This window comes from Lygodium microphyllum, chromosome 17 (genome assembly GCF_053477565.2).
Source record: "Lygodium microphyllum isolate KBCC chromosome 17, Lygodium_microphyllum_v1.1.10, whole genome shotgun sequence".
NCBI lineage: Eukaryota > Viridiplantae > Streptophyta > Polypodiopsida > Schizaeales > Lygodiaceae > Lygodium > Lygodium microphyllum.
The window spans coordinates 45,333,252-45,352,137 of record NC_141151.1 but is presented as its reverse complement, the minus strand read 5'-3'; the positions used below and the strand labels follow the sequence as shown (position 1 = coordinate 45,352,137).

Sequence of the window (18,886 nt, the reverse complement as noted above, 5' to 3'; positions counted from 1 at the left end):
GATATTGCATTACTCATTTTAAAGTGATAGTCAAGTACAATGCTTTATAGAAGTTACATAGGTAGCATTCTACACCATTGTGCTTATGGGATTCAGGACCTCTTCCTAGATTGCTGGTATTTTCCTTGCCCACTGCTCCATACAAAGAGGCTGTCACATGGGCGTGATTGTATATTTCTTAACACCCCTTCTCAATCACAACCGTAAAGAAAGCACCAAGTGTACAAAGGCTGTCATGAGTAGAACCTTGGTAAGTGTGGGTATGCCACAAACATGGTAAACACCAGAGGTTGTTGCAAAAAAGGCTAAGTGTGGGTACCAAAAAACATGGCTAACATCCAGGGACTGTTACAAGGCCTCATTAAGTGTGTAGGGGCTGTTATGCATAGGCTTATATGAGGAGTTTTACAAGGTGTATGTCAGGAGCATTAATGGCAAGTACATACAATAAAAATTTCTAGTTTAAAATAGAGACAAGGACCGACAGACCCTTGTGGTTTTCTTCATTAGATATGTCATGGCAGGCATAACAGATCTTCTTTTCTTTGTCTTCTTCTTTGATGTAGTGCATTTTACTTTCTTTGATGCTCTTTTTGTCTTCATGGTCTTCTTTTTCTTTCTGGTCTATTTGGTCTTCTTCTCCATTATGGTCTTTCTCGTCTTCTTCTTTATTGACTTTGTCTTCTTCTTTATGATCTTTTTGGTCCTCTTCTTCATTGACTTTGCTTGCATTAGTCATTAGTCTTCATGTCCATGTCCCCCTCAAGCAAAGAGATCACAATCTTCGGTTTTTGGCATAATGACCAAGGTAGTTGGAATGTTTGCAAAATCTTCAAATAAGATCATTGATTGCACTTTAGAACAAGTAAGTCTATCCATCCCTGCAAGTGGAACAAATAATTCTTCCATGTAGTATAGATGAGCAGCATGAGTCATGTTATTCTTCATGAGAAGCAACCACTTAAAGACCTTCATGTTTGGCATTAGTATGACCAGGAATTAGCTTCAAATTTGTGAATAATCAGCAACCAAGTTGATATTCAATGTGTCAAAAGACACAAGGGAAGGTAGTGTGAAAAACACACTATGTAGTATCAAGAGATACTATTCTTGATGAGCCTTGCTGATGCTGTTCTTCTTGTTGAGCTTGTTCTTGACTTTGAGCAGCTTGATTTATCCTTTCCCTTGTTGATTTGAATGAAGCACTAAGTAGATCAGAGTAGTAGTGGATTATTTGGGATAGGGCAAGTGTTGAGAAAAATGAAGTGAAGAAGAACTTGAGCTTGGTGGCTATGGATGCTTGATCTTTTCTTGAATCTTTTTCTTGCTCACTTGGAGGGCAAATATTGCTGGGAACTTCAGTAACTTGGTGGATCAGAGTGGCAGAGGTTTGGTTTGAGTGGTAGGAGAGAGAAAATAAAAGAAAGATGAAGCTTCAAGTGAGTTGGCTATGCCATATGGAGTTTTAGGGTTTTCAGGAACAGGGGTTTGGTTTTTCTCTCTATGTGGGTTGTATACTCAATCATTTCCAGAACTTTTTTTATGGAAATGAAGCTTGGTTAATGGGCTTCCAAAGCTCGATGGTCATGGACTAGATCGTTGCGCGTACGGACTACGTAGGATGTACGAACGGATTGCAGGCACAAATAGGTAGTGAGTTGGAATTCACGCAATGCCGGGCTCTCTGATCAACAATGTCATACTGTGATGTGCCAAGGAGGAGCTCCCTGAGTAGAGGAGGAGGTCCACAGAAGAAATTGTGAATGGCTCTGATACCATGTTAAAAGCACATATCTAGAGCATGGCTATGGCGGATGGAACACAAAGACAATGTTCATGATGACATAGACTGGAGAGACCAACTGTTACACAAGTGAATTAGGTTCCAAGATGGAAGCTTGGACTCATAACAATCTTGTTTAATGAACTGACAATGACAATAACACTAATTGAAAGAGGAAAGTATCATGATATCGCATTATTGATTTTAAAGTGACAGTCAAGTGCAATGCTTTATAGAAGTTGCATAGGTAGCATTCTGCACCACTGTGCTTATGTGATTCAGGACCTCTTCCTAGATTGCTAGTATCTCAAAAACATTGCCAGATTATCATGTGACGTGTCCATTTCTTATGAGCTCAACTCATCTGGCAAAACCAAACCATAGTATAGCGAAAACCAAGCATAAACCATGGCTGAAATATCACCATGTTGCTGTTCACAAAACCAGCTGAGTACCACTGAATATAAATGATCATACGCTGAAAACCAACATTCGATAATTAGCCCCTGATGATCATTAATAATTGGTGGTACACCAAGCATAACCAATGCCATACCAAGGATAACTAATTACACATCGAGCATAACGGATGCACATGTGTAGTTTTAGAGCTGCAGTGAAAACCATACCGATCTGCATACCAAACATAGTGACTAATACATTGAATAGTGATCTCCTGGCAAACATACTGTTCAGCTACAGTACCCTGAATGTATGCTGAATACATTTGAGATCCACTACTTTTAGAGCTGTCCATTATTGAGGAGCAGAGGTGCTAGCTTCCTCACAAGCATCAGGTAATACTATGGACCTTTGCTTTGTTGAACCTGATTGAGCCCGAACTAAAGTCGGCTCTAATCGGAAAGCATCAAGGTAAAGCCACAACAATTGAGGATGGTTTGTCAAGTCATCCTCCTCCATCCATTTGGCATCCATTGGTGAATAATTCTGAAACTTCACCAAGCACCTTTTGGAACTCTTACCCCTGACCTTTCTCTCTTTGTGTGCCAAAATTTGCTTTGGTATCAGTATTTCATTGAGCTCTTCAACCTCCGGCTGAATTTCAGCAGATACATCCTTTGGAACATCTCCATGAAAAGGTCTAAGCAAGCTTACATGAAAGGCATTGTGTATCCGCCAGTGTGGAGGCAATTTCAGCCTATAGCATGCATCATTGATCCTCTGCAATACTTGAAATGGCCCACAGTATCTCATAGACAGCTTTGGATACAACCGCTCTTTGCCCTTCATCTTTTTCAGTCGTGCCTTTTTAAATCGCAGCAATACATAATCGCCCTCTACAAAGTGCAAAGCACGCCTATGATGATCAACTGCTCTCTTTTGCTTATCCTGTGATCTTTGAAGTACATACTTAACCTTCTGATAAGCTGAATCCATGCTTTCCACATAGTGATTAGCCTCAAAGATCTTATCTTTTGTGTGCAAAATAGGGGGTACTTTCTTACCACCCTCTACCACCTGAAAAGGAGCCTTACCAGTGGAACTATGCACTGTGTTGTTGTATACAAACTCAACCAACAGCAAATACTGTTCCCATTGTGCTTTGTGGTCTGATACATAGCACCTCAAAAGATCTAACACTGTGGAATTTGCCTCCTCAGACTTGTCATCCATGGGTCACGATCACTAATGATCGACTTTAGCATACCATGATACTTAAACACATGCTATATAAAAAGCTGTGCCATATGATTAGCCTTTATCTTTTTCCTCATTGGAATGAAGTGGGTTTGCTTATTGAACCTGCATATGATAGTCCATACCCCATAATTTCCTGTAGGTGTGCGTGGAAGCTCAAAGATAAAATCCATAGCAATGCTCTGCCAAGGCCTATCGGGAATAGGCAAGGGCTGCAATAAACCCGGCATATTTTGCCTATCATACTTAACTTTCTGGCATACTATGCATGTCCTGACAAATTGCTCAACATCATGCCTCAAAGCTAACCAATAAAAGAAGTGCTCAACTGCCTTAACTCTAGCATCAATACCCTTATGATCCGCATAAAGAGGAGCATGACTCTTAGTTATCACCTTGGCCCTCAACTGCTTTGTGACATACAGTTGTCCATGCATCATTAGAAAGCCTTCTCGAAGTATGAAATGATCATGCCTCTGGCCATTGCAAAGCTGATCATAGACATTTTCAAAGTCAGAATCAGCAGCATACCGATTCTTCACGGCATCCAACTCAGTGTGGTAAACCATATTGACAGCTAACAACTAAGGTTTACGTGATAGTGCATTAGCCACTACATTTTTTTTGCCATCTATGTACACAATCTGAAAGTAAAACATAGACAAAAAGGTAGAGGAGTTGAATAAAATATTGGTATCTGAGTAGATTTTGGCACATAAAGAGAAAAGGTCAAAGGTAAAGCTTCCATAAGCTATTGGGTGAAGTTTCACAACTGTTCACCAATGGATGCTAAATGGATGGAAGAGGATGACTTGGCAGACCATCCTTAGTTGTTGCAGCTTTACCTTGATGCCTTTCACTTAGAGCCGACTTTGGATTGGGCTCTTTCAGGTTCAGCAGGGCAAGGGTCTAGAGTACCACCTGATACTCAAGGGGGAGGTAGGACATCCACTCCTCCAGGAATGGACTGCTCTCGTGTATAGTGGATCTCGGATGTATTTAGCATGCATCCAAGGTACTGTGCTGATAGTATGTTTGCCATGAGGTCGCTATTCAGTGTACTAGTCACTGTGGTATGTATGCAGATGGGTATGGTTTTCACTGCAGCTCTGAAACTGTACATTTGCATCAAGTTATGATCATGAGAGACTGATTACCGAGTGCTAGTTTTCAATGTATGATCATTAGTTTCAGTGGTATTCAGCTAGTTCTATGGACAGCAGCATGTGTACTGAATGCCATTGACAATTCAGCCATGGTTTCGGCTCAGTTTATGCTTTACTATGGTTGTGTAGTCACAGCATTGTTGAGAAACAAGAGTTTGGGATGCATCCGAGGAGTTTCTGGCAACAGTTCTAGACTATTGTTGAGCTTTATGCTATGTTTATGCTGGTTGGAAATTTTCAGCAAATGGTGGGCATAAGAGATAGTTAGCCAGTAGTGGCCGATGTTGTGTTGACTATGATGCCTTGTGAAAATTCTAGTGCAATATTGTTTGCTTTGACACATTACAGTGCAATCGAGGACGATTGCAAGGATTTCAAGGGGGTGGTCTGTCACGAGGACGTGAAAATTTGATGCTTTGCTTATGTTTAATTGACATTTGATTAAAGGATTAATCAAATGTGCAATTAAAAGATGCACATGTGTTGCACATGTGAGGTGCAAGCTACTTTTTCACAGTTGAAGGCCGAAGGACGTTGTGAAAAAGATGTGTGTCAAAGGCAAAAGTTATAACAAGTTACATTTGTTAGATTCTAGGTGAATTTTGGTGTCAGTTTGCCCCTAGGACCATTAATTGGCCATTAAGTATCAGTGGTGACGCTAGGGACTAGGCATTAGTTAATGGATTGATGCTTGTCCAAGGGTCAATTAATGCATGGGATCACTTTGGGTTGCAAATGGCCTAGCCAATTAATTTTTGGATGGGCAAGGTCAATTTTCTGGGCATGGATTAAGGGCTGAATTAATTTTAAGAATTAATTAATTTTGAAAATTAATTAAATGGCTGAAAATGGATTAAGAAGGTTGCCACTTGGCAAAACTTTCCCATGCAAGTGGGGGAAAGGCTAAATAGGGCTGAAGGGAGAGGGAAATCTCGTTTTTTCATTTTGGAGCTGTTGGGAAGAGGTGTTGGACTGGTGCTGCCAGCTTTTGGGGCCATTTCCCAGCCATTGGAGACCATTTTGGTGATGGAGATTGCATATTCTTGACCTTGGGAAGCTAGCAATTGCTGCTGATGCACTTTCTCTTGAAGATCACAGTCTCTGATGCTCCTATTGTTGTTGGTGCATGCGTTTGGGGCTAGTACAACAGGGCAGTAGCTGATTTTGATCAGTTCTTCGCTACAAATCTCAGAATTTTCTCTCTCTACAACATTCTCTCATCTCCTTCAGCCTATGCTCAACCATTCTCAACAATTCTTAGCCATTTGGAGGAGATTTCAGCCATTTTTGGTGGGCTAATCTATAATTTCTGCAGTAAACCCTAATTTACAACAGAAATTAGGGTTTAGCAGCCACCTTGGAATCCGTGCCAAAGATTAAAGGCTCAAGGGACCGAAATCAGCAGCTGATAATTGAAGATTATCAAGGGATTTCAGGAGCCAGCCCATCTCGAATTGATGTGGGGCAGCATTTGGCCAGTCAAGGGTCAAATTGGAGAAGAAGTCCTGGGTGAATCAAGGGCCAAATGACCCAAAAGGCTTGCTGGTCATTTATGACAGCAAGAGCAATTGGTTAGCAGGAGGAGATTGAAGAATCTCGAGTTGTACTCCTTCCAATTGAATATAAGCTAAAGAAATACTGCAAGGAGCATCAATTTTGGGGCCAACAGGGTGTCTATTGTCCAAGAATGTTATGGTAAAGTGTGTATTTTATTTTATGTGTATTTATTTATTGCTGTAATTAAGTGCTTAATCAGGTTAAACCGCCCTATTCCGAGAAGGAATGGTTTCATTGGAGATGTTGGGAAGAGGTGGTGGACTGTGCTGCCAGCTTTTGGGGCCATTTCCCAGCCATTGGAGACCATTTTGGTGATGGAGATTGCATATTCTTGACCTTGGGAAGCTGGCAATTGCTGCTGATGCACTTTCTCCTGAAGATCACAGTCTCTGATGCTCCTATTGTTGTTAGTGCATCCATTTGGGGCTGGTACAGCAGGGGAGTAGCTGATTTTGATCAGTTCTTCGCGACAAATCTTAGAATTTTCTCTCTTTACAGCATTCTCTCATCTCCTTCAGCCTATGCTCAGCCATTCTCAGTAATTCTCAGCCATTTGGAGGAGTTTGCAGCCATTTTTGGTGGGCTGATCTGTAATTTCTGCAGTAAACCCTAATTTACAACAGAAATTAGGGTTTAGCAGCCACCTTGGGATCCGTGCCAGAGATTGAAGGCTCAAGGGACTGAAATCAGTAGCTGATAATTGAAGATTATCAAGGGATTTCAGGAGCCACCCCATCCCGAATTGATTTGGGGCAGCATTTGGCCAGCCAAGGGTCCAATTGGAGAAGAAGTCATGGGTGAAACAAGGGGCAAATGACCCAAAAGGCTTGTTGGACATTTATGACAGCAAGCGCAATTGGTTAGCAGGAGGAGATTGAAGAATCTCAAGTTGTACTCCTTCCAATTGAATGAAAGCTAAAGAAATATCGCAAGGGGCGCCAATTTTTGGGTCAACAGGGTGTCTACTGTCCAAGAATGTTATGGTAAAGTGTGTATTTCATTTTATGTGCATTTATTTATTGCTGTAATTAACTCTTAAATCAGGTTATCACCACCCATTCCAAGAAGGCAGGTTGGTTTCAGGTGGCTTATTAGGTGGGGTATTGCTAGGGATCAAATCTATGTTATGATCCTCATGCCTTTCAGGTGGCAAGTGTCCTGGAAGTGACCGAGAAAAGCAATCAGCATACATTTGCAAAAATGACATGTGATCTTTATCCAAAGTAGTCACATTTCCAACATTTTCATTATCACTTTTATCCTTAGTGAAAACTAAGTAAGCTGAAAGATGATTTTTCAGTACTTTGGAAATAGTAGAAGCAGATACTATAGGGACAGATTCCCCTTTCAATTTTACATCCAAAGTATGAACTTTGCCTCTATGGAAGAGGGTCACAATCTTATCATGAGTATCAATAATTGCATACACACGATGACACCAAGGCATACCGAGCAAGACATCACATCCTTCCTATGGAGCAATAAAGAACTCTTCGTTGTCCACATAACTTTGAATGTGCAAACGAAGCTTTCCAATGATAGGAGTGACCAGCTTTGCATGTCCCTTGCATGCCATGCCAATCTCATCGATGGGCCCCATCTCACCTCTCTGATTCCTAAATAGGCTGCCATATCAAGAGATGAAATTTGACTATGCCTTTGGATCAAGAAAAATCAATGCATGCTGATCTTTGATTTTGCCCCATGTCTTTGATTTTGCCCCATGTCTTGCAAAGTTCAGTACTATCTTGATTAGGCTGATTTGCCACTACATCAAGCACTAAACTAGCAGTGGTTTTGCCTTTCTTTCTCTTATCATCCTTTTCAGCTTGCTGTTTATTAGGACAGCTGCGTGCCATATGCCCTTCCTGTTCACAAATATAGCATTTATTTGCAGCCATAAGCTCTTTACGTCGTGCATCACTTTTTCCACTCTTTCTTTGCGATCTGTTCCTCTTGCTTATCTGCTGAATAAAAACAAGTGCTTTCTGTCTATCTTGTGCACCACTGAAAGGCTCAAACTTCATGCTTTTGCCACCTTCATCAGTCCTTTGGCAGGCCTATGGGAGTTAAGTTATCATAAATGGGCTGCTGCAAAAAGGGTGCATTGGTTGTATTTGCATAAAAACCAGCACTACCTGAAGCACCTACATGACCAGCACCAAATCCTTGTGCTCGAGTAGTCCTTGGAGGTGCCGATATATATCCATATGACCCGCTTTGTGCCCCAGGAATTATGCCTATGCTGCCATACATGGGACTAGGCATTCCACTTGCATTATCCGGATACATTGGGTGTTGTGAGCCATGCATTGGCTGTTGCATACCATAGGGATTTGTGCCATATATTCCCATATGCGGTGCCTGTCCAATCATAGTATGAAAAATAGTACCACCACCAAAGTATCCTTGCTGTCCCATTCTTGCATGTGCATAATTGCCTTGTTGCCCATGTTCCCATGGATTGGTACTACCAAGTTGGCCATGCATTTGCACTTACTGCCCCACGGATACCAACTGTTTGTGCTCATTAGGCATTTTGGGCTCTTCTAAAGAAGGCTTAGGCATTTCCTTCGGTTCTTGTGGCTGTCCCAAAGCTGTAGAAGGTGTCTTCTTCTCTTTGCCTTTGCTGTCCTTCTTTGGGACATTCAAGAATTGAGTAAACTGGGGATCCTTTGCTAATTCAGCAAAAAGATTTGCTGCTGTACGCATTCGATCCTTGAAGCTATCGTCAAATTCTTCAGCCCCTTGCTGGTCATCATCCTCTTTATGCATTGAAGTGCCAACATTTGGGTCATTTTCCACATTTTCAGCATGCTGTCCATGTTGAGAACCATGCCCAACATCAGTCATTGCATTTCCCCCTTCATCACGTGATTGACCAAGGAGTGATGCATCCTCTCCACTTGATCCCGTATCACCATGTGAAGACATGCTTGCTGTAATTCACTGCTGAGAACAATTTCAGCAATAATGCAATAGTCCCAACTTGCAATCAAGTACCATTGGTCCACCAATTCAAAGGATTTGATGGTATCTCGGCAATGGAGCCATGTAACTAGCCTTTCTTCCGAGGATGGGTGGTAAATCCCTGATTACAACTTAATTACAGCAGCAAACAATAAATGCAAATATGAAAATACAAATTTACCTACTGATCTTGGACAATGCACACCTGATTGGCCCCAAAATTGGCTCCCCTTTCGGTATTTCTTTAGCTTTATTGAAGAAGAAGTTGATTTACAATGGGATTCTATCAATCTCTTTCGCAATCCAAACTCCCCTTGTTGTCCAAAGTGACCAGCAAGTCTTCAATCAGTTTGGCCCCTTTCACCCATTTCATAGGCGATGGAAATGCCCCAAATTCAATGGCTATCTAGTCCTCCACCTAAATTTAGTTGAAATTCACTTTCAGCCCTAAAAAATCCAAGTCTTGGAGCTTTCAAGTTTTGGCACGCTTGTCGAGGCTGTTGCTAAACCCTAATTTCTGTTGTAAATTAGGGTTTACAGTAGAGAAATTTGCAATTTCTCACCCTTTAAGGGTTCAAATGCTGAGATCTTTGGAGCAAGGTTGTGAAATGACTAGGAGATGAGAGAGAAAGCTGTAGAGGGAGAGTTCAGAGTTTTGTCACGAAGAACATAGTTGTCAGGTACGAAAGGTACGATACAGTACAATATGTTAAAATACGGTACTAATTGGTACCTTATGATTTTATAAGGTACGGTACGATGTTAGTACGAAAAAAAATTAAGATACTTTTTTGAATAACAAAAACCTTAAATCATTAAATGATGGATCATAGAATACATGTTTAAAGTGGAAATAGCCATTTCATTATAGAATAAGATGAATACATGAGGGTGACCATTGCGGTCGCATAGGCTATGCAAAACATGTGATACAACTACAATCTAGTATATCTGATGCAATAAAAAGAGAGACCTATGCCATATGAATTATGAATCTATGATGAGGCATCACTATCATCATCATCATCATCATCAGAATCATCTGAGTGCTTATCAAGAGAGTCTGAAGATGACTCCTCGGCATCCGATGATGAGACGCACTCATACTCATCCTCATTGATAAGATTATCATCATCATCAAATGATGGCTCCCTAGGTGGTTTTTGTGTAGGCAAGGAGGGATGTCATCATGAGGCACATGATGTGAGCTACTAGAGCCTCGCCTTACATATGTTTACAAGCCACTCGAACCACCTCACCTCGATGATAGAGGGCGTCGAATGACCATGCCCCTGCTACCACCTACTCGAACTCCTTGCCCACGAGCATGCTAACTGCGAGTGTCATGAGTATCTGCTGCTATAAGCTCTCTATAGAGCTTTGCAAAAATCATATCCTCCTCCTCGTCTACCTCCTTATGTATACTCGAAAGAGTGTCGGCCGTCAACTTGAATGTATCAATATTTACCTATACAATGCACTGATGTACGTAAGATTGATCATTGTAAATGCTAAAGTCTAAATTATAAAGTCTAAAGTTTAAACTTCAAAGTTCAAAGTTTAAAAGTTAAAACAACAAATTTTAAATGTTATGGTTAAGTGTTTAAACTTTACCTGCTTCGGACTACCCATGCTCATCATAGCCCTCATCATGCGTAAGTTAGTGCGGCAATAGACTAGCCGCTCTGACTGTTGTGTGCTAAGTCGATTGCGAATCTTTGTGTGAATGAGAGAATAGGCACTTCAGTTTCTCTCACATGCACCCGAAGAGCAATCCTGGGTAAGGACCCTCATGGCTAAGGGCTGAAGGGTCTCCATTGCGTATCCAAAGTTTTGCCACCAAAATAAAGGCTTCGCAAGTGACTCTCTCCTCCAATAAGTGGGAGAAGGAAAAGTAACATGCCCTCTTTGATCTGCATAGCATCCTGGCTCCTTTAGCACTGTATTGTGGTCATTAACAGGGACCACACGAGTCAAATAAGCAAGTTGGTCTGAACGGAACTCTCTATCATCTATGACCGCCGGTGACTTGTAGGCCAAATGTACCAATGCAGCAAAACCATGGATGGGCTTATGCATCCACGCCCATCTCCTCTCTGCTATCTATAAAACATGTGCACGCTGTGTCTTTGTGATCACTGTATAAGCATGTGCCTCCGCCAATGCCACTCTTACGAAGTGAACGAGAAGGCCCATGGTGGACCCCTCGCAATCACTCATACGTAACACCCTATAAAAGGGAGTCACGACAATGACAATGGCACGGACTTTTTGCCAAAACTGCTCATTAAGGCACAAGCGTTGCATGGCTTTGGCCTCCTCTGTCTCATGCTCATCCCACTCATTCCATAGAGTGGACACCACTGTCTGGCGCAAGGGGACCGCACCTCATAAAGGCGCTCTAGCAATAACCACATGTAAGCAAAGCGAGTTGAAGAAGCCTTCTTCAACTCCAGTGTGCTATGCTTACGATACATTGCAAGCACCTTTACCTTTACCGTGAAGAATGTGACAATTGATGTAGCTTTGCGGACCACCCTCTTCACCCACTTGAGCTTCCCAATGTCCTCCATGAGCAAGTCTAAACAATAACTTGCACATGGAGTCCACACAATCGTAGGGAACTCAGCCTCAAGCAAACGGCCCATGCGCCGACAATTAGATGCATTGTCGGTAACAACTTGCACCACATTTGAAGGGCTCACCTACAACCACAATTTACAAATTACAAGTTATGTATAAATCAAATTTCAATTATGAATCATGATATTATCATAATGAAAGAAAGTGAAACAAATTTAAAACGCAAATTGCAATGTATACCTCAATGATAGCTTGTCGAATGTGGCGGTAGATGAATGCGCCCGTCGTTTTCCTCTCCCTCTTGCCAGTATCTACCACCCACAAAAAGTAAGTGCCGAGTGGACATGAGACGAGTATGTTGATGATGCCCTGTTTCTTACGATCACTCCATTCGTCGGTGAGAATGGAGCAACCATATTTTATCCATGCGACCCGAATAGAATCAAGGGCTCTATCAATCCTCTCCTTCTCCTCATCAATCTTTCTCATCCTCATGTTGTTGTATGTGACACCGGTCCATCCTTCACATGGACCCACATTGGCAATGGCTTTTAGCATCTTCTTCCATTGCTCTTGCTTTAGGACATTGAATGCAAGATTGCACTCAATCACTGTGCGTGCAATTTCAATGTTGGCAAGTCATTGCCTTTCTCTAAGAAGGGCAATTGATCCATGCACATGATCGGGAGCTTGAGAGAGAGACGATTGTCTCTTCGGCACCGCATGAGCCTCCACTCTTTGTCTTTTATTGGAGCCGGATGTGGATGTGGACCCCCTGGATAGGATGTGAATGTAAAAAGGACTGAATGGTGAATAATGAATGAGTGCTGAGTGATTGATGGGTGCCCTATAAGTAGGAAAAAAGTGGGATGCCACTTGATAGAGATAAGTGGGCGGACGTGAAACAATTTGAGCCTTAAAGTGTCCAGCGGTCCAAATTCTGGGCATACTCAAAATGGAGCCGGACAAACTCTCTTCACAGTAATCCTTTTGCAAGTGCCTAAGCTCAGGTATATAATAGCCTCCAGTTCAAAGAATTATCATTAAAGCAAATACTGATGAATTCCTCAAATATATTATTGGGTGTGCATTAGTCCTGGATGAACTTCACTGTTCTCCATAGTATTTGCATTGATTTTTTCTGTGAAGAAGATTTGATTCAGGATACAGAGATAGAAAAGTGGAACAGTAATATGGGTTGCTAAGGTGTAGTAAACCAATTTGAAATGCTTACACTATGAGTCATACTTGAGAATTTTAAACGTGGGACTTTAGAGCAGCTACTCTGTGAATAACATGGGAAAATTTGCCCTTGTTCCCTTTGGTTCCACGAAGGGTCTCACTATTATTTACAACCAGCCCATATTTGATGGATGCTCTGAAAGGCCATACCAGGGGTCTGAAATGTATGAACAGTTTTCAATCGTTCTCTAGCATGTGAGAATTGAGATTGCCCTTTTAGGAATGCACATCAGTGTCTTTTTCCCTTGAATTCCAGATGAAAGTAAAGTTTCTGTAACACTATAGAATGCATCAACTTTACCAATTTTCCTCTGCAGGTTGCTGCAGGCTACAGTGATGGATCTGCCAGAATATGGAATATAATAGATGGTGCATGTGATACTACTTTCAGTGGTCACAAGAAAGCTATCACTGCTTTGCGCTACAATAAAGCAGGTGCTCTACTTGCTTCTGGCAGCAAAGACACAGACATTATAATTTGGGATGCTGTTGGAGAGACAGGTTTATTCAAATTGCGTGGACATAAAGATCAGGTTTCGAAAGTTTCTTGAATCAAATTCAGATTCATTGCTGTTTCTTTTGGTTAGCCATTGTCGTGTAATAGAATAGCGTTTCCATTACAATAAGGATTCCTATATAATTAGTTTTCTAAGTTCAATTGAAATGACTGATACATGTCTTATTCTAGGTTACAGATCTTGTTTTCTTGGAGAAAAGGAGGCAACTGGTAAGCTGTTCAAAGGACACCTTTGTAAAAGTGTGGGATTTGGATACCAAGTATTGTGTTCAAACTGTTGTTGGACATAGAAGTGAAATTTGGTCTTTGGATGTGGACCCTACTGAACGATATCTGGTAACTGGCTCATCGGACTTAGAGCTTCGGTTCTATTCTGTGAATTTGGACTTGGAAGATGCTAAGGCTTCAGTTAGAGTGTTAAAATCTGAAATCTTAATGCATATGGGTGACTTGAATCGACAAAGCAGTGATCGTGTAGCCACATTGCGCTTCAACCATACAGGATCTCATCTAATTTGCCAAGCAGCTGGGAAGTTATTAGAGTTGTACAAACTGAGAGATGATACAGAAGCTCTCAAGAAGGCAAAAAAAAGGAAAAGAAGGAAGGAAAAGATGGGTAAGTCTGAAGGATCAGAGATACTGGAGTCAAATGAGAATCCTGAAAAGGGAGGGGGAGGCATTATGGGACAAGAACTATCGGCATTGGACAAGTTCCAGCTTCTACAAGTCATACGCTTCAATACAAAAGTTCGATCAATCTCCTTCTCATCTATCCCAGCGAAAAAGAATCAACTTGCACCATTAGCACTTTCATTGCACAACAATACTGTTAAAATATATGAGCTTACAGAGGAGTCATCTTCAGAAGTCCATTCAATTGATTTACCTGGCCATAGGTCTGATGTAAGAAGTCTTACACTGAGTAATGATAATATGCTGCTCATGTCAACGAGTCACAATGCTGTAAAAATATGGAACCCTATGACTGGTGCTTGTCTTCGAACCATGGAGGCTGGCTATGGTTTGAGTGGAACCTTTGTGCCAGGGAATCGCCATGCCATAGTTGGCACAAAAGAAGGGATGATAGAAATAATGGATATAGGTGCGAGTGAGAGGATTACTGAGGTGGTAGCGCATTCTGGGGCCATTTGGTCAGTTACACCTTTTCCAAATGGTAAGGGATTTGCCAGTGGAAGTGCAGATCATGATGTAAAGTTCTGGGATTATGAGCTTCTACAGGACAAGGACAAGGTATGAATGTTGTAAGTGCCACGTTTTCTGGATACCTCATACATGGTTTGATGCTGTTTTTACAAAAAATGATATTGGAAAGCTTGTCTTCTTATTGGTCCACAGCAGGCTCCCAAACTTACCAAGGTCTCCAGCTTTGTAAAGAAAATGATTGTTGCTCCAGTTTCAACAATATTGTTTAGGCATTGCCATTCCCACACTGTGTTTTACATAGTTAAGGACTGTAGGATGTGGCAAATACTAAAGCCCCATTGCTTGAGATAGGAAATTAGGAATGCATCAATATCCTTTTTGGTCTATCCCAAGATTGAAGTAAAATTGCACTTATGCCATTGTAATTGATTGTAGTAGTCACACCCTAACATGTAAGGAGCAAGTTGATAATACCCTATTTTTTGCCTCAATTTTGTAGCATTGAATTTGTTGGTTGCTCGAGATTGAATTTCCATCTAGTAGGATACTGTTGGTCTTGGACAAACTCACAGAGCTGCAGAATTTGTCCTGGCCAAAGCAAAGTGTGCCAATTCCAAGGCAAAAGCTTAGGCTGCTGCTAGTCTAAAAGTAGGTAAAGAATCCACATGTACTTTGACATCTAGATGATTAGTCTTGATGTAGATTTCCAAAATTGTTTAAGTTTGTGTCACCAGGTAACCAACCTAGCCAAGGGGCAATGTCTCTTCTATTTCTCACATGGACTAAGTGGGATGACAAGAGGAGGGTTGAATCCCTTTCACATTTGCATATTGCTAGGGGCTTCCTTGCAGGGCTCTCAAGAGATAATAGGACAGTGCCTGATTGAGAAACTACCTATGTGGACCAATCAGCCTCCTGAATAAAATAATGTGTTCCATCTATTGTTGTTCTCTTGGGGATAAGTTGTACTGTATCACCAGAGAGTCCATTGGTGTCCATTGATGGTTCTCCTTGTCCCACGTGTGTTCCCAGGTCTTCAAACCTTTTTGCATGTAGTTGTCTTTGGCTAGGTTGGGGTTACTTGCCATTCCTGCTATTAGCTATTGACTAATTAACTTGTGGTCATCAGCATAAGCATGATTAGATATGACATTCCAGTCATTATATGCCTTTGCTGTATTGTTTATATCGGCAATATATTTTGCTTAGTATACTTTGCATGCACATGGCAATATGTGTGTTCATGATGTTGCCATTATTGCCTTCTTGGAACAAGACAATATTACCTTGGGTGCAGGCCTTGATGCAAAATAGCTTTGATTTTACGAGCCAGCATTGTAGCAATCAGCTTGTATTTATATACATAAGTATAATTGGCTGCTAATAATTAGTGTTGTCAAGCATAGTATATCATCAACAAAAATATCTTTCATATCATTCAAGTAGGCCATCCCAATGTGGCGATTTCCATATGTTGAAAACTTTTAAAGCATCATCCAATTTCACATTTGTGAAAAGAAGTGACAATCAGGGAAATAATATTCAAACATCACATATGGGCATCAAGAATGTTAGATGTTGGAGAAGGTGGCATAGAACATATGTTTGCAAAATTCTGAGTAGATTTAGTGGCAAGCTGCAAGTTAGACTATGTGCGAGAGGCATTACTTGGAAAAGTTACATGGTGCAACAAACATAATGTGAGCAAGGAGTAGATAGTAAAAGCAAATATGACAAGAACAAAAACTTCTTTAATTACAAACTAATTGATACAAAGATGGCTTTGTCCACCCGTGTGCTTCCACTATGAAGCTTAGATGGCGATTTGGACAGATGATAGGCGAAGAACTTAAGGCTGGTTGGAAGAACTCTGATTGGGTGAAAGATAGATCTATTATGGCTTTGGAAGGGTTTTCGTTTTATAGCTTGGAAAGGTAGTCTAGTTGGCTTGTTCGACCATATTATTAACTTTCATTAGTCGGCTAGGGAATATTCTCTTTATTGTTGTCGATCAGGCCAGGGGGATTTGTGAGATGAAGTCAGGATCGAAGCTCAGCACAGAAAACAGTAGACAGTGTGAGAGCGAAGCACGACACCCAATGCAATAGACTGAAAGAGTGTGTAGTGAAAGTACAAGGTACAACCCTTAAACCTTAGGGTTGTAGGGGGTGTTCACACCCGAACACGATAAGTGCCCGTAAGTGTGTGACATAAGCACATACGAAATAAGACCATAAGTCTGGGGGAAAAAACCTTTCCTACCGAGAGTAAAAAGTGCCCCAGTGTTCTATTGATCACCAACACTCCTATATGAGCATAGGCGTAAGTGAGGCGTAAGTGAAATACCCAACAAACCCCCTTTGGAGTGAAGAGTGATCAAGAGTACAAGGATCATCCGCCAGCCAAGGAGATCAAATTTAATTGCGAAATGCTTCAAATTTGTCACGAGGAAGAGCTTTGGTGAAGATGTTTGCCACATTACTGGTGGTAGGGCAATAAACAAGGTTGATATCACCTGCATGTAGCCTCTCTCTGACAAAGTGATAATGTATCTCAGTGTGTTTCGTGCGTGCATGAAACACTGGGTTCCGTGCCACTAAAATGGCACTCTGACTGTTAGTGAACAAGGGAGTAGACTCTGTAACAGATACATCCAGATCAGCTAGCAAGCATCTAATCCATACACATTCAATTGCGGTAGTGAAAGCTGCCTTGTATTCAGCTTCACATGATGATGTGGCGACAGTGGATTGTTTCTTGCTAAGCTAAGATATGCAAGACGAGCCAGGTCAATGGATCCATCTGCATTTCATTTCAGCTTGTAGACCCATTTTGTTCCAATGGCTTTCTTCCCAAATGGCAAAGACACTAAATCCCATGTTTGATTCTTAGTTATAGAATCCAATTCAGCTTGCATTGCTGCCATCCAATGCACTCTGTTGTGCATCCTCAAAACATTCAGGCTTCTCATCATCAAGTGTGCTTGCTGCCATAACAAACTCCATGGTATGTGCAGTATCATGCATACGAGCTTGCCTTCTAGTATGATTGGCCATGGGTGCATCCAGATGACTATCTTTCATAGTCTGTAAATACCATCTAGGCATTTGTTTTGCCTCTTGATTGTGCATAAGCTCTTACTGAATTTCAGTTTCAATACTTTGCTGAATATTCAGATCAGCCAATGGCAGATTTTCTCCATTTTCCAATGGAGCAGTTGGCTGAATATTGAGTTCACTTACTGAAACTTCAGCAAAATCACCAAATGTAATGGGCAGCAGCCCTTCAAATACATCACGGGCAGCCTGATATGTATCTAAACCAGCAAGGGACAATTCTGATTTTTCATCAAATAATACATCCCTACTGACAAACACCTTTTTAGAGACAGGATTATAGAGTCTGTAGCCTTTGCTTTCACTACTATATCCCACAAAAATGCATTTGACAGCCTTGTTATCTAACTTTTTTCTGAGTACCTATGGAATGTGTGCATATGCAAGGCACCCAAAGGTACGAAAGTGTCCAATAGAAGGTTTCCGGCTGTTCCAAGTCTCAAATGGTGTAATTTTATTCAATGCTTTGGCGGGGCATCTGTTCAAAACATGGCAAGCACACATGATGGCTTCCATCCAAAAATTGTGTGGCAAGCTCTTTGCTTTCAGCATACATTTGGCCATCTCCATGAGTGACCGATTCTTCCTCTCTACAACCCCATTCTGTTGTGGAGTATAAGCAGTAGTGTACTGATGGACAATGCCCTTCTGCTTCAAAAACGAATTCAGCATAGAGGACATGTATTTCCCCCCTCGGTCTGAACAGAGAGTCTTAATTTTACAACCAGACTGGTTTTCAACAAGTGCATCAAAAGCCAAGAATGCATCATATACTTTTGACTTTTTGACCAAAGAGAGACCCAACAAAATCGAGTAAAGTCAACAATAAAAGTCACAAAATAGTAACATCCTTCCAATGACTTTGTCTTCATAGGTCCACATACATCTGAATGCACTAATTGCAACTTGGCTGTTGCTCTAAAAGCAACATTATGGGGAAACGAAAAACGATGCATTTTTCCCAAAATACATCCTTCGCACAAGTGCTTAGGAGGGCTCTCTAGTAGAGGTAATCCATTTAGCATTTGTGTACGTTGTAAGAGCATCAAGCTGCCAAAGTTCACATGCCCCATCCTAGCATGCCATAACTCTGCTTGTAACATAGCAAGAGTAAGAGTGGATGTCAAGT

General features: G+C 41.2%; 1 protein-coding gene across 2 annotated transcripts in view; it reads left to right on the top strand.

Moving 5' to 3' along the window:
* LOC148021846 (transducin family protein / WD-40 repeat family protein) overlaps window positions 1–18,886 on the top strand; it is a 111,823-nt gene that overhangs the window by 12,024 nt on the left and 80,913 nt on the right. For both annotated transcript variants that reach the window (XM_087697354.1, XM_087697352.1), the window contains exons 2-3: window positions 13,278–13,493; window positions 13,649–14,728. In XM_087697354.1, the coding sequence (XP_087553480.1) occupies window positions 13,278–13,493; window positions 13,649–14,728 (1,296 nt within the window). The remainder of the gene's footprint in view (window positions 1–13,277; window positions 13,494–13,648; window positions 14,729–18,886) is intronic.